The 20,583-nt window shown below is 47.7% G+C and overlaps 1 protein-coding gene and 1 long non-coding RNA gene across 2 annotated transcripts; one reads left to right on the forward strand and one right to left on the reverse strand.

Moving 5' to 3' along the window:
* Positions 1-1,976: 1,976 nt before the first annotated feature.
* LOC121452383 lies at positions 1,977-14,501 on the reverse strand. Its single transcript, XR_005974846.1, has 3 exons — positions 13,991-14,501; positions 13,762-13,903; positions 1,977-2,112 (listed from the first exon to the last, which is right to left on the reverse strand). It is a non-coding gene; the product is annotated as an uncharacterized LOC121452383 (long non-coding RNA).
* A 93-nt stretch (positions 14,502-14,594) lies between these two features.
* Positions 14,595-20,326, forward strand: Foxa1 (forkhead box A1). The gene is made up of 2 exons (XM_041658762.1): positions 14,595-15,090; positions 17,381-20,326. The coding sequence occupies exons 1-2, from the start codon at positions 15,019-15,021 to the stop codon at positions 18,710-18,712; spliced, it is 1,404 nt and encodes a 467-aa protein (XP_041514696.1). The 5' UTR covers positions 14,595-15,018; the 3' UTR covers positions 18,713-20,326.
* The last annotated feature ends 257 nt before the right edge of the window (positions 20,327-20,583 follow it).

Below are 20,583 nucleotides of genomic sequence, written 5' to 3' on the forward strand. Positions count from 1 at the left end.
CCTTGGGTTTGTGATGTTCTATTTGTTCTATTTGGTAGCTATTTGGGTTTTACGAGAGTGATAAGTAAGCTACTGCATTCTGTTTCCTAACTTGCTCTTAAAGGAAGAAAAAAAAAGAAAAAGCAATGTAACATCGTGGAAATTGAAGTGTTTTATTTAGTACCTGGCACTCAGACTCTCAAATGTGTGTTACCACTCTACTTTCTACCAACCCACCCCCAGCAAAACATTCAGTGACTTCAAAGTCATCACAGATGGTCACCTCTGAAGATCCTCTAGGAAGCTTCGGACACTGGAAGAAGAGAACATAGAGTTGTCCAGATGCTTAGGACAGAAGAATACTCTATCATCTACAGCCCCGTGAGCCCAGAAACAGCCCAATTGTGCAAGCATACTCTGGCATTCTCAGGACTTGGGAGAGAAACTTCTATTCCATAAAGGCAGTCAGGGTTCCTTCACCCCCATCTTTAAGATAGAGATAATAAATGTAGCTCTTCACAGTTGAGGACTTCTGATGTGGAACGTGGGGGACTCAGTTTTTATTAAGGGGCTGGCGACTGGGAGTTTGGCCATGCTCCAGTGAGTATACGGGCAACTCAAATTGGACTTGGTGGGCTTTATTTGTCTGTCTGTTTTGTTTTTCTTTGTGGGGAGACGCACAAGGGTGGGAGGGTGGATCCAGGAGGACTGGGAAGCAGGTATTTTGGGGGTGCATTGTATGAAATTCCCAAATAATTAATAAAATATTATGTTGGGGGAGGGAAAGAAGGAGACAATAATTTTACCTTGCAGGTTTGTTCAGTCCCTCACATGATACATTCAAAAAACAATTGCTGAATGCTCACAGGTGACAAGCATTCTGCAGAAAAGAAGGCTCACTATCTCTGGTTTCCTTGCATTGGTCACATGACTCCAAATGCCCTGCGGATGCTCCACGAGGACAGCTTTACTGTAACCGTGGAAGAAGCTTTATTAGGACAAGAGTAAATTACTTTTCTGTGCTTACGGTCTCAGTTTCCACACCTCCAAAGTATTCAGGTGCTCATTCCATATGAAAATACAATCCATGAGCTAAGTACTATTATTTTTAATTAATAAGTGAGACGTTGGTGCTCAATAAAACAAAAGTTTCACTGGTAGTCCCTCGCTGGTCCTATGCTAGAAACCTCTAGCATTCTAGATCTGTTTTAACCAAAAGAAAAATAGAAAGGAAGGTAGAGGGTTAGTTATTTAGTCTTAGTTACTTTTATATTGCTGTGAAGAGGTACCATGATCGAGGCAACTTATAAAAGAAAGCATTTAATTGGAAGCTTACTTACAGTGTTAGGGTGAGTTCATGACTATCAATGGTGGGGAGAATGAGAACAGGCAAGCAGACATGTCACTGAAGCAATAGCTGAGAGCTTATATCTTATCCACAAGTTGGAGGCAAAGAGAGAGGAGGGTGGGAGGAAGGAAGGGAAAGGGGGGGGGAGAGAGAGAGAGAGAGAGAGAGAGAGAGAGAGAGAGAGAGAGAGAGAAAACAAGCAACTGGCTTTTGAAACTTCAAAGCTCATTTCCAGGGACACACCTCTTCTAACAATGCCACACCTCCTCCAACAAGGACACACCTCCTCCAACAAGGACACACCTCCTCCAACAAGGACACACCTCCTCCAACAAGGACACACCTCCTCCAACAAGGACACACCTCCTCCAACAAGGACACACCTCCTAATCCTTTCCAAAACAATTCCACCAAGTAGGGACTAAGCATCCAATTATACGAGCCTTTGGGGACCTTTCACAGTGATGTCAGTTATTGATCTAAAGTCCAAAGCCATTTCATATTCATTCTACAGTGCTTCATACCAAAATGCTAATAATTGTGGGATTATCTTAAAGAGAGGGAATTTGATTCAGAAGAGCAGAATAAAATTACTCAAGCAGGCACTAGAATTCTATGACATAAACCAACCCTTGCAACTCACCAGTGTCTGCCTATTAGTTCTTCTGCTGTCTGCTTTTGGAACCACATCTGGTTCATACACAGGAAGTCATGGTGGCATCAATGGAACATCTTAGTGTCCATACTTCCAAAGGGTCACAATCGAATGAGATCCAAATCCAGTCCTATAGGCAGAATTCAAAGTTTTTCATAATCAGAGTCTGCCCAAGGGTCCAAAGATTTGGAAAATGGAGTTATGTCTTTACTTCATATTCTGCCCAAAAATGAAAGTGGATGAAAGATTTTTGATTTGTGTAGTGATGACTTATAAGCATTAAACCGCAGAAGTCATGGAGTTCTGATTCTATGTAGTTAAAATAAACAAACATATGAAGCAATTAAGAACCTGGTGGAAATCTGTAACACTCATAGCAGACATGACATCGTGGATGCGTCTTCTAATACTGAGGTGTAGTTAGGTGACAGAGCATTTCTCTAGCACGTACAAGTTCCTAGATGAGAACATAAAATAACCTTGTAGTTGAGAAATAAATAGAGGCTCAAATTTTTTAAAAGCCAAAAAAGGTGGGAACAGGCCATTCCGCAATGAAGAAATCCTGTGGCCAGTAGAAGCATATTCAACCCACTAATAAACAAAGAAATAGAAAATAAAACAATTGCAATTTTTACCACCCAAATTTCAGTTAGTAATGGAGTGTGTAAGGGTTAGTATTGATCATCAACCTCACAGAATCTCGACTCACCAAAGAAGAAGGTATCTGGACATGTCTGTGGAAAATCATGTAACCATAGGTGACATCATTCTGGGCTGCAGACAATGTGACCAGCCAGCCTCCTGCTAGTACCACAATGCCTTTTGCTGTCAAATCCTCCCTATCATCACGGAATGTACCCAATTATGAGACTGAGTAAAGTCCACCCTTCCTTCTTTACTTTCTTCCTTAATTGTGTCTTCTCGGGTATTTTCTCACGGTAACAAGGAAAGTAGCTAAAACAGAGTACATACAGTGTTGACTGAAGTTTCTATCCTGCCTGGTTCCCACAGTTGTTAAGTCCCAAAGAAATCACACAGAGGTCTACATTAATTATAAACTGATTGGCCCAGTATATCAGGCTTCTTATTAACTCTTATAACTTATATTAGCCCATAATTCTTGTCTGTGTTAGCCGTGTGGCTTGGTACATTTTTTGGCGAGGCAGTCACATCGATGATGACAGCAGATTGAAACTTCCCTCTTCCCAGAATTCTTGTCACCCACCTATACTTCCTTCCTGGCTACTGGCCAATCAGCATTTTATTAAAAATAGTACCGGCCTACAAGAGCTAGTTCTAGGACAGGCACCAAAGCTACAGAGAAACCCGGTCTCGAAAAACCAAATAATAATAATAATAATGATAATAATAATAATAATAATAACAAAAAAATAAAAATAATACAAGTGACAAGATAAAGGACCATTGTCCCACAGCAATGCAGGGTGTGTAAGAGAACAGGATCACCCAGAGATTTTTATCAGCACCCTGCTAGATGTCAGGGGATGTCCTAACTACTTAAGTATCTTCTAACCCAGATATTTCATTTTATGACCTTTGTCAAAGAAGAGACATACAAAAATTTTAAATATTGAAGCTTTTTTTTTTGGTTTGTTGTTTATTTTTCGGATAGACTCTTGTTAATTCCCCAGGCTGCTTTGAACTCAACTCATAATCTCAAGTAAGCCTCCTATCTCAGTCTTTCTGTTAGCTATAGCCCTCCATGGGTCTAAAGCTATGAGCCACCATGAGCTATGGTGCATTGTTTTAATCATTAGTAAGCAAAAATGTGGCCTTAAACTTAATATCGTTGGACTAGAATGATGACTCGGCAGCTAAGAGCACTTGTTCTTTCTGAAGGCCGGGGTCAGGTTCCCATTACCCACATACTCTGGTTCACAACCATTCATAGCTCCAGGTTCTGATGTCTTCTGACTCCTGTGGGTACTAGGCTGCACATGGTGCATATGCATACATACAGGCAAATAATTACACACATAAAGTAAAACAAATGCAAATGCTTTGAAATTTAGTATCCTTAATGTCTACTATGGTGTCAAGTACACGGAATTCTCATTGTCAGTCACACCCAGATAACATCACCAACCTAGTATTAGTTAATACTGAATGGTCATCAAGTCACAGGACTGAAGAGATGTTGAACTCTAGATAGGACTAAATATTGTGGAAATGAAGAAACCAAAGACGCTAGGTCTTTCTCAACATGTAAATGAGCATCTCCTATAAGCTGGACTTCGTCCATGGTCTGGTTACACTAATACGACTTTGCAGCAGTCTCGGTCCTTGTTTCACAGCAAGGTCAGTTCGGCCGAGGTCAACACCGTCTTGGGTAGTATTAATATTTGGTTTGGACAGTGACTGGCTTAGCAATGATATCAAATACATTTCACCAAACTAAAGGGATGAGTATAAAGCAGATTACCTCCAAATTCGCACTAATGCTAAACCTAGAGGTAGCCTTGCCTTCAAGAGCACAGCCATCCTAGTAACCCTCGTGCCTGCGCCTCCACCTCAGAACGCCGAAAAGAAACACCGTGAAACTTCATGATGAGTTCCAATATTAAAAGGACGATCAAAGGAAATAGCTGAAAACTGGTTCTTCTCTTCCTTCAGATCTCCAGAGGGAACAATGGCCTGCTTGAAAGAAAAAGGAGCTGGGTGGGGGTAAAGAGAAAGAATTCAAACAATTATTCACACCACTCTGGGTGGAATTGAGAAGGTGATCGGTATCTAAAAACACTAAACAGGTATCACCTAAACTCTAGAGAGAACTAAAGTGCAAGAGAGGCTGCCCAGTAGGGAGAGGACTTGAAGGAAGAAGCCACAGATGTGATCAGGAAAGGCAGAGACAGGAACTCTTACCTCTCACTCTGCTCTCTTTTCTCAAATTTCTGTACCCTTGCCCTAGATCAGCCAAGTCCATCTGGGAGCCTAAAAGTCAGGGAAGCTACACAGCATCAGCCGTTGAGGTTAGCTTCCTGGGGGTAACAGACAGAAGAATCTTTGCCCAAATGTTTTCTGTACGGTACTACCCCATAGGAATGTATATGTTGTGTGGCAATTTCCCTCCATACAATCTGCACCAGCATTGGCTCCTTCCAGCCTTCTCCAGCAACACTGGTCCCCACTCTCACCCTGCGGTGACCTCCTGTGCAGTTTTTCCCCAGCCCTGAACTCTGAGGTGGTTCTAACTACACTTGGAGAGTTCAGGAACAGACCTCAGGAAGCCAGCCACCTTCCCCAGGGTGTCTCAGAAGTCTGGCGCCTGGTCTGATTTCAGTGTTCTTAGGTAAGATAAAAATAGCAGACACGGAGCAGAAAGAAAACTCGGAGTAAAGCGACCCATTGAAAAGAAAAGATACAAATAGGCAGGTGTACTTGGCTGAGAATTATGGATTTATTTTTCTTGGAGGTAGGGGCTGACATTTAGCATTCCTCTTACATTTCAGCCCTCCAAAGGGCTTTGCTTAGATGGGTTCCAAGCGTGGCAATGCACTGAAGATTTTGCTGAGTTTGAGGTCAGAACCATCCTTTTTCTGAAGGTAGGTATGTAAGACAGTTGTACTGGCTTTGTAGCCTAAACACTGAGCTTAGAGAACGAATGCCTGGTTTGTGCTTAGAAAAACTAACAGCTCTCCCCGACTAAGCTGTAAAAACAGAAGCTGCATTTAGTCAGAGATCACCGCCTGAGACTTCTGGGTCCCAGCCCACTCTCTTGTACTCACCTCCCCCAACGCCAACCCAAGAAAAATTCATAAACTTTGAAGATGTGCTGTTTTCTCTTTTCTCCGGTGATGGAAATATTTTATCTGTCCCCATTCTGATTACTCAGTGAGGCAAATGTCAAAAACTTGTGAGAGCCTGCACACAGAGCTCAGAGCCCTCTTAGCCCACCCAAGCACTGCCTAAAATTTGTGTGACATTATTCATGAGAGCCCCTCCATCCACAACTAAACTCCAGACTATCCAAATTCCCTCAGTAGAAGGGGTGAATCATTCATGAGTCTTCACCCAGCAGATGAGTCTATGCCTGAGGAAACCCTCTTGTGATTTGTCTTTACACACACTGTATTGTTTTTCTTAATTAAGCTTTAGGACCCCACTAAGCCTTTTGTACACACAAGGTAATATTTATAATCTTTAGTGTTTGGCAGATCCACCACGAGTCCAGTGTTCTTGCTTCATTTCAGATGGACTTACGTTCCTAGAAAGAAACCTTTTTTAACGGGAATTTAAATCAAACAGTCTTACAGACAGCAAATAAAGATACCTTGCTATAATGACACCTTGGGTTTGGGGGATTTTAGAAGATATCTAAGTGATGCTTCTCTAGATGAATAGTAAATGGTTCCTTCTAACTCTGCCCACAGTAAGGGAAGGAGAATGAGGTAAAAGTAACAGAAACTAATCAATGGCGTTCTCATCTGGGCTCTCCCTAAATTTAGATACCAGGGAAACCCTCACTAGGCCCAACTTGACTTCTCTTCCATTATCCCCCTTCTCCTTTAGGGATGCCCCCTGAATCTAAACCCCAAATAGGCTTTCTCCAGGACTTATAACAGCCCATGGGATCCTGAGAGCACAGGAGGGAATCATACGGACACTCTCTACATCTCTCATTGACCCTGGACTGGAACAAGGATCTTTAGAACCCAGGGTAGCTAGAGCATGGCTCTTGAGAAGTAGCTTCCCCTTTCTGAAAGGGAGTGGAGGGAAGAGAAAATGTGTTCCACTTGCCTACTTTGTTTCTGCATACCAGAGTAGGAGATGCATTATTTTCCATCATATCTTCAACCTCATTCCCCAAGAAGGTCCCTGGCAACTTGAGAGAGAGGGAGTTCAAAATAAGATTCAGGAGACACCCAGGACCATCTGCCCTGTTCCTACTCAAGAATGCCACTGGGGTGGCCAGCAGGGATAGTCTAGACTGGTCACCATAAGCAGAATCCTTGGAAGGAAGAGAGGTACACTAAGCTGGTAAGCCTACATGATCTGCCTCACAGTCCAGCATCCCATCCTGCCTATGGCCCTCGACCTGTGTGAAGCCCTCTCGCTATCTTCTGTGGCCAGTGAGCCCTGCTGTCAGCTGGAATGAGAGGAACTCTAATATACCAATTTTGTGGAAAATGAGGCTCAGAAGGAGCCAGCCTCCTGCAGAATCTACATCAGAATTTACGTTTGATCCCAGCCCTTGAACTCTCTCTGGCTGCAATGATCAACTTTGAAGATAGGGACAACAGAAAGCAGGAAGCATTTTGCCCAGAATTTACCAAGAGACATAGACTACAAAGCTGAATATTCAGCAGGAAGGAAGGAAGGAAGGAAGGAAGGAAGGAAGGAAAGCTTCAGGTACCAATACTTCCAGAGCCTTCCCTTTCCGTGGAGATGGTTTCCTAGAAACTCCACTCTACCCCTACTATTGGGAAGGTTGACCCCTCCCAGACTCACAGGGGTCCCTCGGCCTCCTTCTTCCTGGAACTGGAACAGGTCTGTCATGCCAGTCCCTCAGGCTTTATTCCCCACCAAATACTGCCAAACCCAGGCACTGTGGCCAAGATCCCTGTGTGGAGGGAAAAAGCACTGCTCTAGCACCTGTCTGCATTCCTGTAGACTTGAGAAAGTCAGTGGGTGCTCAGATCGGGAATGCACCTCTAACACATGCCCCTCAGACTCAGTCTGAGTGGCCTCTGTCCTCAGTTCTTCCCTGGTCTCTCAGGAGAGTGACCAGCTTTATCCCCGTTCCAGCACCTGCAGGGGTTTTAGAAGCCCCAGCTGCAGTGTAAACTGACCTTCAACCCCTTCACTGGGCTTTATTTATTGAAACCACTTCTCTTGGCAGGGGGTGTTGGGGGTGGTCATGGAGAGGTCAGAGGGGAGCCAAGATTCACAATAGAAGGTATTTTTTGGCTTGGTGAGAGGAGGGGAGTGTGGTAGGGGCAGTGCAATCCCCAACCCACTGCACCTTCAAAAGGGAAACAAATTTACATCAGACCTGCTGGATCCTATCTCCCAGTGCAAAGCGAGTCTGACTCTATCTAAGTTTCAAGTAACTCTTCTTTGACTTGGCAGCATGAAACACAAGATGCCTGGTGGGGATGGAGGACACAGAGCACCAGATGTGGCTGGGAGAATCTCAGCATCCTCAGAGGAGTCCAGAAGAGGAGACAGGCCTACTTCTTCTCATAATGACTCTCCAAAAGCCTACTTCCATGGCAAATAAAATTTGGGGAGGAAGAATTAACTTGCAGACTCTCTGGTTGGTATGTTGAAACACACCACAGGTTTTAGGTTGGTGTTTCATTGAGGGAAGTCATTAGGAGACTCTTTGCGTTCTACAGGTGGAGGGATAGTAGAGGCCAACTCTGGTAATTCGCACTCCCTCTGCCAGGGCCCACTGAGAAGTAGGAAATGCAGGTGACTATCACTGAGCAAACCCTTGCTGGGCAGCCCTGGCGCCCCAGGGAGCAGCCAAGGCAGGGTGGAACCCAGCAAGCAGCAAGCAGCAAGCACTCTACACCCAGGGTAGCTCAGGACTCTGTACCCAGATTTTTCCTCCTCACTGCGTGGGCTCGGCTTTATTTATTTGCCAGTATAAACACATTATTTAAAAACCCGACATTTCCTGTAATGCTCTGAGTAAAACGTTTTGCTTGATGGGAAATTGATGGGGTTAACTTTTAATCGATATTTTCCATTGATAAGTGCTACTGTCCCTGCGTTCTCACAGTGAGCAAAGGTGACAAACTTGCTTAGTTCAGTGACCAACCTATATCAGCACTAGGTGGGTATGACTCTATCCATGTCCAGAGAGCTGAGAAAGGGGAGTGTTTCAATTTGATGTTGCCTGGTGGTTTATTTTGAGACCCAGAGAGAGCAGATCCAAGAGGTTTGAAGCTAGAGGTCTGAGGATCTCCCTCCTGACCGTTCTGGATTCCTTGTCTAAATTGGGGAACCTCTCCCTGCCTGAAGCCAGTCAGGCCAACCTCAGGGCTAGTCAATTCTGCTCCAGGCTCTACTTAAGAAAGGAGGAGGAGGACTTTAGTATTTCCTGCCTCCTGGGATCACTAGACCACTGACAGAAGCAAAAAAATGAGAATGGGGTTGGGGTGGGCGGGGAGGGGCATTTGTTGTACAGGAATGCTTAGAACATAGCAAGACTCTAAAGCAAGACTTGGAGCTTAAAGGACAAAGCTCGGTTAGGTAAAGTCTGTAAACTTCTCAATCTGGGAGCTGCTTAGGGCTCACTAACACCCATGATGCCCAACTGTGGCCAGAGTGTCCTTATTCTGATCCAGGAACACCATAGGACCCAAATCACACCACTTAGCAAGTCCTCCAAGGCCCTCATCTCCCTAAGGATCCCACCCAAGCAAATGGCTCCCGGAACACCTCTTCCTATACTTTTCTGGTTAGAAACAAGCCTGTTGCAAGATGAGCTATGTTTTGCTCTGTGACCCATAAGCCAAAGAAGGATTTTAAAGTTACAAATAACTGTGACCCTGTCGTGATCAAACAGCTGCAGTATAGCTACTGGAAGCAGTAGAAGCAGCTGCCTCAAACTGCCCACCAATCAAATTTTAATTTTTGACTATATATATATATATATATATATATATATATATCCCCTAATTATGTCAGTAATTTGGTCTCGGAATCAGAGGGGCGGGGATAAGGACACAAATACAATGCGCAAATGACAGGTTCTTTATTGTTTTTGTAAATATAGGATACGATTCATTTGATTGTCTCAAAATCATCTGTTATATAGAACTATGTAAATGTGAGGCTAATCACATTTGAATAAGCAAAATTAAACCACCAGAGGGGACTAAGGGGATGTGAGAAAGCTCCTGGGTGTGTGGAAAGTGTGGAAAGCCTGAACCAAACCTCCCCCAAGTTCTTGAGCACCTGGGCACAGGTTGGTATCTCAAAGCTCTCCACCCTGTCTGTGGTCACAATAGGATACGCTGACCCTTCCTCCTTCAGTTCGTTCTCAGACTTCAGAGGCATCACATGGAAAAACTTGACTTTCTAACTCTTTATGTAAAACAAGCACTCCCCATCCTTCCTTTAGAAGCCTCTCTCTCTCTCTTTTTTTTTTTTAAGTTAGAGAACCACCCAAGGCCAGTGTGCCCCACCCACCCCTCACCTGAGGGGCTGGCTTAGGAAGAAGGGACTGACTAGTATCTCCCAACTAACTCAGCTGATGGGTATGAAAGAGTAGTAGCTAACTTTCACGAGGAGTATCGCAACAGGTCCGTGTGGATTCAGGTGTGCCCGCGGTGGGAAGGGTGGGGGAGGGGAGGTTCCGGAGAGGAACCAGGAAAGCTCCTGGAGGGATGGAGGTAACATTTTTCCAAGGACTGTGGGACACTTAACTTTTCCTTGCAAGGCTGCGGATTGCCCCGAGAGGCAAGTGTTCCTTCCCAACATTTCTCATTTGAATACATGAAAATGTGAGTTGATCTTGGCAAGGTGAAGCTCTCTCACGGCCAGAGTGACGGTTTTGTCGCCCGCGGGCGAGGCCAGGTGGGGAGCAGCTCCGGCTTAGACATCCGGCTGCGGACAAGCCTGGATCACGGACTCTGGGGACTTTCTGAAACCTGGCGGCAACTCAAGGAGCAAGAGGACCGACGAATTCAAAGCCTGTTTTTATTTTCAGCAAAATAAGCGAAGGCCCTGAGTATGCGTACGTGTAGCACAAAGGCACACCTGGACAGGTTTGCAGCCCAGAGCAGTAAAGGATCTGGTTATAGCACTGGCCAGACAAGGCCTGTCAAGTGGCCCCAGGACTCCCACCGACTGGAGACTGGACGTCTAGCTCGCCGTGAACTGATTCCTTAATGAGGATTTAATGGCAGAAGAAAGACGCGTGGGGGCAGAAAAAAAAAAAGGGAAAGAGAAGCAGTGATAGAACAGGACCCCCGAATGCTTGCCCTGAGCTTACCCTTGTTTGGGTAGTAGTGAAGACCGCTGGCCAGGACTGCCTGGCCACGGGAGACCAGGGCTGGCTGCTGAAGGCTCCGCGCGACCTCCCCAGCCATGCGCAACTCAAACCCTCAGGGCAAAGCACAAACAAGTACCAAGGGATGCTTCCAGTGTAGCCTGCTGGGTCGAAGTCGACTTTGAACCCAGTTAAAGACCCTGGCCTTTAGAATTAGACTTCGAGCCTAATTCCCCGCCCCCCCTACACACACACACACACACACACACACACACACACACACGGACAGGAGAAGGACTTAAGCTTCTTATCTGGTGCGGGGGTGGGGCCCGCGGAGAAACTCGGACCACCCGGCACTGGCACCAAGCTTGGCCGAGGCCACCGCGGTCTTGACGTGGCGATAGTCCTGAGATGAGAGGTAGGACCAGAGGAAAACGGGGCAGACTAGAGAGACCCAGAGGAGGAGTCCTCAAGAGACTTCAGCGGTAGCACCACAGAGGAGGTCCCCGCTTAAGGTCCTACACTCCGCCCACCTCTCGGTTCAGCCACACTGGAGCATCAAGGGCACCAGCTGGTCCCAAGACAGGGTCCTAGGGTCTTTTCTCCTCCTTTCATCCCGTATCCTCTGTGTCCTTCTGTCCCAGGAATAGCTGTGGGAAAGGCCAGGTCAATCTGGGAAGGGTAGGCTAAAGCAGACAAGTTGGTCAGGGGACCTTGTCATTGAGCAGGCCCCAAGGGTTTAAACATACTGAAGCAACAAGGAAGGCCACTTTCCTGGCTGCCCGGGCTTCCTCGATTTACCGCTTTGGGCTACCTGGGGCACCTTAGTCTGTGGCCTATGGTCCTCGCTCTGCCAAGTTCCTGCTTGGGGCATCGCAGAAGAGTCAGTCCTCCCGCTCATTTCTTGTGAGGTCGCTCCATTGCCCAGAGCTAAAGGCAGGTTTAATTGCCCAGTTTTGCTATGGCATAAGGGCCCGCGTGTGGAAGATCTTAGGAATAAGCAAGGTTTGGGAGGCTTGGACTCGGAATCCAAATGCCAGCAACTGAAGAGAAGACAAGTCAGCTTCCCTCCACTCTCTCTCCCGCCCTCCCCATAAGTGTGTGTGTGGGAGGGGGGGGGTATCAAAGACTTGCAAAGAAGTGACCCTACTGTTTCACTTTTAAACCTGAGGGAAACTTCAGCTTGATACACTAAAACTTCACCAACTGAATTTGTTAGACGTCCGGAAAGGCCAAGACTAAATGCAGAGAAGTCATCCAACTATGGCTTTTCCTTCTTCGTGGCTTCAGACGGTAAACTGAATTCTGGCCGCCTACCGCCTTCTCCAGTTCAATCCAGTCTAGCCCAGCGATGTTGAGAGACTATACATACAGGAGGCAGCTGTTTGCAGGAATTGGGCCACCAACCCTAGAACACCAGGATCCAGGCTTTAAACCCGCCAGAATCCATTCCATACCACCAGTCTTGGATTCTGAAGATGCTTGTGAGAAATTTCACTGTGGTTTTACGCTATGAATGGCCCCTTTCTCCTGTTAGGTAGACTTGAAAAGGGGGGCCTAGTAGATTTGGGAAACAGACTGAAAGAACCTGTGATATTTTAATCAACCCCCTTCCACATGACAGGCCACCCCCCAAGTCATCAGCTTTTGATGCACTATATAAAGCTATTGCTAAGTTGTTACTTCCCACAGGAAATGTCCAAGTCATGCTAGGTGTTGTAGAAGAGCCAAGAAGGGCATCAGAGAATCAGCCACGAAGGAACAAGGAAGCTTCTTGGCCCTGAAAGTCCCCAGGACCAGACTGAGGAAGCTAAGCATCCGTGTGTTTTACAAATGAAACGGATCCTGCTGTTGGTGGGAACTTTGCACAAAAGAATTAGCTTCTGGCACACACCCACAGGTACATTTACACAATTGATGGGAGTGACTTCTAGTCACAAGAGCAGGCTACAGGAGGAGAGGGTTGTCTGCTGTGCTGAGTTCTAGGTAGATGTGATTGCATTCATTCCTTTGCTTACAACATCATGTCTACACACACACACACACACACACACACACACACACTTTTGTTCAGAAAAGGAATTGTAATCCAATGCTTTTATCTTTCTTATTTCCTTAACTACACATCTTCACCTTCTCTGCTCCCCTGCTGATTTAAAAGATTTGTTTGGTTCAAGGATTTAACGTGATTCTCTTGCTAGATTTCAAGGAAGAAAGATTTAAAAGAACAAAGCACGGGGTGATGGGGGGGGATATCTATTTGGAAGACAAGTAAAAACGCATTCCTTCAAATGAGATTAATGGCCTTAAAAAAAACTTGGCAAAACAAGAATATTTTAGTATCTTGGTCACTTTAGCGTTTACTTTATAGCTCTTCTAAAGGAAATGTCGTAAATCTACAGCCTGGCGCAACACACGCAGGGCCACCGGTCACATTCACTTAGAAATGCACTCAGTAGTTAGACATGTTCACAGTCACTCAGAAGTAGGCACCTTCTCTGAACCTATCACAAACTCCGTCTACCCAGCCGATTCTCTTTGATTAGCCTCTTTCCGCATGACAAGAGGACAAGCCACTACCTAGGAAGAACTGGAAGGAAGCAAGAACTTTGAGTGGGAGAGAATTTCCCACAGTCGTCCGGGATCTTTTGAAAGCCTGATATCCTAGCCCCTCTCCTCCAGGTTAGAGACCGGGTACTACTGTGGGCTGACTCAGGCTGGCACCTCGTTTAGCCTGGCAGACGCGTTCCAGCACCCAAGCCCTTGTGCTCCCAGTTTGTGCCGGTGTTTAGGGAGATGTCCCCTCCCACTGACCTTTCTCTATCAGAAACCAGACGGTCGCCTCCAGCTCGGTCCCGGAGGCAGCAGAAGGGGGGTTGGAGGAGGAGCCCGGCACAGAGAGAGGCAGGCCCTATCACACAAACATCTGCTCTCCGTTTCTTCCTCTTTCTGATCGCTGCAGATGACAAGGGGAGTGGAGTGGACTGAGGCGGAAAGAAAAAAAAGTTATGTCATAAAAATATAAAACGGTGCTGTGACTCACCTGCTCTTAGCCGCAGGTACGAGTTTCGTGGCAGCGCCTCCGTTCTGCTAGCCAGGAGCCCAGGTCGGCCTAACGTCGCCTGCTCGACTGACTCAGATGACTGGGTTTCTAGTGACGAGGCAAAAGTGGGGGCTTTTCACCTTTACAAGCCCGAAGCCCGGGAAGTGGGGGTGGTCTCCCAGGGTAGAACTTTGGGTCTAGAATCGGGGTGGAGAAGCAAAGGAGATGAAGGACCAAAAACCAGTAGCAGACAGGTCCATAAGGTAGTGCGCGCCTCCGGGAGGGAACTCGGGGTCATTCAGCGAGCACGGTCCCTGCGCTGGGGCTCTGACGCCACCGCCCCGGTCCTTCTCCCGCAGCACTACTCTGGTCTAAAGCCCTGGCCTGTCCTCCAGGCACCGCCTATTTTTCTTTTTTTTCCTTTTCCAAAGGGGGTCACACGCACACCCGCCCCATTTTTCTCTTTCCCTAGCCTCGGGGTTTAAACCAATTACACTGCTTTGTAAACAAAGTGAGGGCCAGGTTTGGGGGGAGGGGGCTGGCGGGAGGGGCGCGGGGGGCGTGCGGCGCTGGCGCGGCGGGGCGGGAGGCGCGGCGGCTGGACTGGCGGGCGGCCGCCTCGCAGGTGCACCTCGGGCTTTGTAGGTGCGAGCGTCTTTGTGCGGCGGACAAATGGGGAGAGGACGAGGAGGTGGGCACTCCAGCGACGTAAGATCCACATCAGCTCAACTGCACTCGCTTCGCACAGGCCGCCCGCTCACTTCCCGCGGAGGCGCTGCCGGGCGCCGCGCAGCGCGGCCGCCTCCCGTCCCCGGCGCTGCCCCCTCCCGCCGTACCACCGCCACCGCCTCCGCCGCAGACGCCGCGCCCCGCAGCGACCGGCTTCCTCTTCGCTGGGGTGGCGCTGGGCCCTCGAGCGCTCTGGTGACCGCCGCGGCCCCGCGCCCCTCCCCCGCTGCCGCGCGCAGCGCACCCGCCCGTCGCTCGGCACAGGGTTGGATGGTTGTGCCGGGCAGGGTGACTCCAGGATGTTAGGGACTGTGAAGATGGAAGGGCATGAGAGCAGCGACTGGAACAGCTACTACGCGGACACGCAGGAGGTGAGAGGCGGGGAGGCGGAGGGGCGTCCCTAGAGTCGGTGTCCGGGGAGACCCCGGCGAGGTGGGCGCCTGGGGGGACTGGGGCGGGCGGGCTGGGGGCGGCTCGCCCGAGGCGCCGCTCCCACTGTGGCCCCCGCTCGGCTTCTCTGCCAGCCCGCTGCCCGGTGGGTCCTGGCGCTTGAAGCGAGAAGAGAGTTTTAGGAAACTCTGGGCTTTGAAACACCCGCTCAGCCAAGCACTTGCCTTTGCCCTCCGGAGAGCGGGAGCAGGAGCCTGGCCCCGGGAGCCGCGGGGTGGCCGGCGGGCTCTGGCCGGGAGTTAAAAAGCAACTCGGAGAGTTGGTGTTCGCTCACTGGGCGGCCTCTCGGTCCCGCCACTTAATTCGCCAAAGCCTTTGGATAAAAAATGATCTGCCGCGGAAGTTGGATTTCCTCATAATGAAGGATTTTTAAATTTTATAAAACTTACTCTTCAAAAGCCCAGTTCGTAGAAAAGTGTGACCGTTTCTCTCTAGAACCGCTCGGTGGCGCTAGTGCGAATCGAATAATTTTCCAGAACTCAGGGCCAAGAACCTGTTTCTCTTCATTGTCCCCTTGGTGGCATGTTCACGGGGTTTATTTTACATTGTGCACAAAAGCATTGCAAGGAAAATCAGGTACAGGCATGGCCGCTACCTATTAAAAGTACTTTTCTAGAAACAGCTGCCGATTTCCTTCAAAAGTTTAATTACCGTTATTGAAAGGAAGCTCTTCCTGATAAAGCCTCCTGCGATCTTGGGGAGAGGACTAAATAATAAACCCCAAAGTAAAAAACTACTTTAAGATCTGTACAGAAAAGCACAGAATCTGAAAATACCTTCATGTCAATTGATTCATTCGTCTCTGTGTTTATTTGGGAAGCATGCCTTTTGGGGGTCTTCATATTTAGGTCTATCCATCTCTTATGTTTTCAGATGGGGTTATATTTGCTGATGAACATAAATTTAAGGACATCAATATTGTCAGTTAGATTACCAGATAAGCAGCTGTATGTTGGGGGCTCTGTATTTCCTAACCACCTAGCTATTCTCTGGATTGCTAAGGGTGAGGATTCCGCTTGCTGGTGATTTTAATGGGAGCTCAGGCCACTTTCAGGGGTTTAATTTGACACAGTCATCTCGGCCCACCAGAGAAGATCAGATCCCTATGGAAAGAGCTTTCTTACATCTCAAAGCCGAGAATTAGGAAGCAGAATAGCACTGAGAGAAAGTAAGTAGAGTTTGGCTTGGGAATTTTAAATTATTCCAAACTACTCATGTAGTTTCAAAGGCCAGGCTTTGGTAAAAGGAGCAGCTATCAGTTAGTGTGTGTGTGTGTGTGTGTGTGTGTGTGTGTAATTGTGTTACCATTTTTTTTTCAGTTGTCAGAGAACTGCAAACAGGTAACAGAATTCACGCAGGGTTTTTTAATAGCTTGCAGAGCTGTGCATGTAGTTACGTTAAGATAAATGTACGCTCCGTGTTGTTCTTATTTTTAATTTATTTATTTTTTCCTCGGGATTTTATTTAGCTGGTGTGTTTTCTTCTTTTAAAATATTGCCTCTGTGACAAGTAGGTGGAAAGCGTTACTTCTAAATATAATAGCAGAAAGCCATCTTTTGGCACCAACTCTTAAGACAAAGCCAGTTTCGGGGAGATGAGTAATTGGGATGGGGGATCTTTCGGGCATGTGGGCGATTGACTCTATGGGTGAGAGTTTAAACGCAGCCAACACAAAGCCTACTGCTCTGCGGCCAGAGGCGCCTGCCAGACCTCAGCAGGGTGGTGGCCTAACTGGTGCCAAGCTGATCACCCAGCAGGCCTGTGTGGAACCTATATCACCTTAGGGGTGAAGTGGAGAAGCAGAGGCTCAGACTTAAATTCTCTTTTCGGTGTTTCAAAACGGATTTGGCCCAAAGGCAGTTTGTCCAGGCTGATCTGGGGTACAGCCTGCCGTGGATGAAAACGAAGGGGGACCCCTAGAAACCAGCCCCTGATCCAGGCATGTAAGGCGATTACGCATCTTCCCGGGGACATATTTTCTGTGAGCGCTAATCTTTCCTGCCTGCAGCGCTAGGATGTTCCCCCTGCCGTGTAAGCCATCTTTGCTTAGCCAGGGAAGGGCGCCCAACAGTTTGCCCAGGCTGGGGAGTTCCTGAGCTTTGCAGAAACGCTGTTCGCTCGCCCTGGGGCTCGCCGCTGGCCAGCCAAACTCCTGGGCACACTACTAACTCCGCCCTTCGGGGCCTCTTCCACTCGCTGTCTCCGCTCCAGGCCTACTCCTCTGTCCCTGTCAGCAATATGAACTCCGGCCTGGGCTCCATGAACTCCATGAACACCTACATGACCATGAACACCATGACCACGAGCGGCAACATGACACCGGCTTCCTTCAACATGTCCTACGCCAACCCGGGCCTAGGAGCCGGCTTGAGTCCCGGTGCTGTGGCCGGCATGCCCGGGGGCTCTGCAGGCGCCATGAACAGCATGACGGCGGCAGGCGTCACGGCCATGGGTGCAGCGCTGAGCCCTGGAGGCATGGGCTCCATGGGCCCGCAGCCCGCGGCCTCTATGAACGGCCTGGGCCCCTATGCGGCCGCCATGAACCCGTGCATGAGCCCCATGGCGTACGCGCCGTCCAACCTAGGCCGCAGCCGCGCCGGGGGCGGTGGCGACGCCAAGACGTTCAAGCGCAGCTACCCGCACGCCAAGCCGCCCTATTCCTACATCTCGCTCATCACCATGGCCATCCAGCAGGCGCCTAGTAAGATGCTCACGCTGAGTGAGATCTACCAGTGGATCATGGACCTCTTCCCCTATTACCGTCAAAACCAGCAGCGCTGGCAGAACTCCATCCGCCACTCGCTGTCTTTCAACGACTGTTTCGTCAAGGTGGCACGGTCCCCGGACAAGCCGGGCAAGGGCTCCTACTGGACGCTGCACCCGGACTCCGGCAACATGTTCGAGAACGGCTGCTATTTGCGCCGTCAAAAGCGCTTCAAGTGTGAGAAGCAGCCGGGGGCCGGAGGCGGGAGCGGGGGCGGCGGCTCCAAGGGTGGCCCCGAAAGCCGTAAGGACCCCTCCGGCACAGGTAACCCCGCCGAGTCGCCCCTTCACCGGGGTGTGCACGGAAAGGCTGGTCAGCTAGAGGGCGCGCCGGCCCCCGGGCCCGCCGCCAGCCCCCAGACTCTGGACCACAGCGGGGCCACGGCGACAGGGGGCGCTTCGGAGTTGAAGTCCCCAGCCTCTTCCTCGGCGCCCCCCATAAGCTCCGGGCCAGGGGCGCTGGCATCTGTACCCCCGTCTCACCCGGCGCACGGCCTGGCACCCCACGAATCGCAGCTGCACCTGAAAGGGGACCCCCACTACTCATTTAACCATCCGTTCTCCATCAACAACCTCATGTCCTCCTCGGAGCAGCAGCACAAGCTGGACTTCAAGGCGTATGAGCAGGCGCTGCAGTACTCCCCCTATGGTGCCTCCTTGCCCGCCAGTCTGCCCCTTGGCAGCGCCTCAGTGGCCGCAAGGAGCCCCATCGAGCCCTCAGCACTGGAGCCGGCCTACTACCAAGGTGTGTATTCCAGACCCGTGCTAAATACTTCCTAGCTCCCAAGACTGGGGGTTTGTCTGCATGACCAACCTGGTAGCAGGAGAGAAAAACCAACAGCAAACGAAACCACACAACACCAAACCAACCACATAACAAAAATCCCAACTCTTTTTATTTTTCATGCACAATTTTCCCCAGTGCAAAGGACTGTTACTTTTATTATTGTATTCAACATTTGTTGTGTGTATTATTACAAATACAACCGACTCCATATCAACATTTTTTTCCTGCGAAGTTTAATAATGATCCATAAATGTATATAAAGAAAATCTTCCTCCTTCCTTGCCCTTGTCCCCGTTCAGTCTTTCCCCTGTGGGCACATAATAGTCTGTGCAGGGCTTATTTAAAAAAGAAAATGGTCAAGTCTGTAAACTATTTGTTTGTGCTTTTTTTGTTGTTGTTTGTTGTTGTTGCTGCCCCTCCTTACCTAGGCCCATCACAAGAGTTTACAGGTCTGTGGCAATACTCTTAACTCAGTAAAGAAAGGAACAGACAGTAAGGGCTCTTGAGAGTACTGAAAGACAGTACTGCCATGATGCCACGGTAAGGTATAAACAGGTTACATACGTGAGAGCCATTTGTTTTCAGCTTACATTCCCGATGCATTCAGATAGTGGATGCCTTTCAATGAAATACACACACACACATATATATATTGTCTGTGGACTTAGTCACGCTCACATACGAAGACCTCGTCCACTTTTGCATAACATGTAGAGGTAATACGTAGGTAATAGATGCGCAACATTTTCAGAAATTGCCTGACCAAGTTACAAGGATCCCCTCCACACTCGTTTGTCTGCTCTACCCGCACATGACCCCAGAGAACCAATTCCCTCCTAACTCTGCTCCTTGCTCTGCAGAGTGCCATAGTCATCTCATTCTGAGGTCACATGTATAAAATTAGCTTTTGTGTATGTATACCATTTAAAGGAGACCCCGCAGGGGAAAAAAAGGAAGTATATTATTGAGGAGAGAGAAGTTATAAGAGACACATTGCAAAATCGTGTCCAACATTCCAAAGTCCCCGTTGTGGCCATTTTAGTTCTTGCCGGCACATGCTCCCTTCATCCAGTGTTAACGCACTTTCCACTGCTGGACATGGTGTTAGTCTTAGACAAGCGGGGTTCACTCTGATTCCTCCTTGCCGCCTCAATGTTAATTTATTGCATGTTTTCTCCCGTTCCTTTACAGCTGAGATTGCTTTAAATGATGGTTAAAATTACAAATTTAAAAATGTTAATTTTTATCAATGTGATTGTAATGAAGATATTTTGATTTAAGTAACAAAAATAATACAAGATTTTAATCTGTGGAATATGTTCCCGATCATTTGCAGTTAAGGAATTTAAATAAATCAGATGTTAACAACAAAGAATTTCTGTCATTTTCCTTCACTTAAAATCCAAAATAGATCTTTAATTTAAATCCAAAATAGATCTTCTGAATAGGATATTTTTCAGATTCTTATATTTAATGTAAATAAAATGGTTTCATCTACAGCTTAAGCAAATGCATAACTAGTAAAATGTAGTGAAAGAAATTCAATTAAAATAGGCAGACAACCTACTTTATCTACTTTATTTACTTTATTCTTACTTTATTCCAAGAACTGATATTTTTAAAATTTCTTATTCTCAGTAGTGTTTACTTTAGTTTTTATGTGGGGGCGGGACTTGGGGTTTTTAAGCCTTCGATGTCTCTTTTTAGGGTTTTTTTGTTTGAAATTAAATTATTAATTCTCTATTTTTTTTAATTCGAAGAGTTTTTGATTGAGAAGAAAATAGCAGCTGTGGCTGTTAAAATTAAGTTATCTACCAGAGACTCTGAACCCTCCTATTAAAGGAGAAACAAAACTTAGCCTATC

The sequence above is a fragment of the Microtus oregoni genome, unplaced genomic scaffold (genome assembly GCF_018167655.1).
Source record: "Microtus oregoni isolate MIOR12 unplaced genomic scaffold, Mior012 000009F_ref0000495, whole genome shotgun sequence".
Classification (NCBI taxonomy): domain Eukaryota; kingdom Metazoa; phylum Chordata; class Mammalia; order Rodentia; family Cricetidae; genus Microtus; species Microtus oregoni.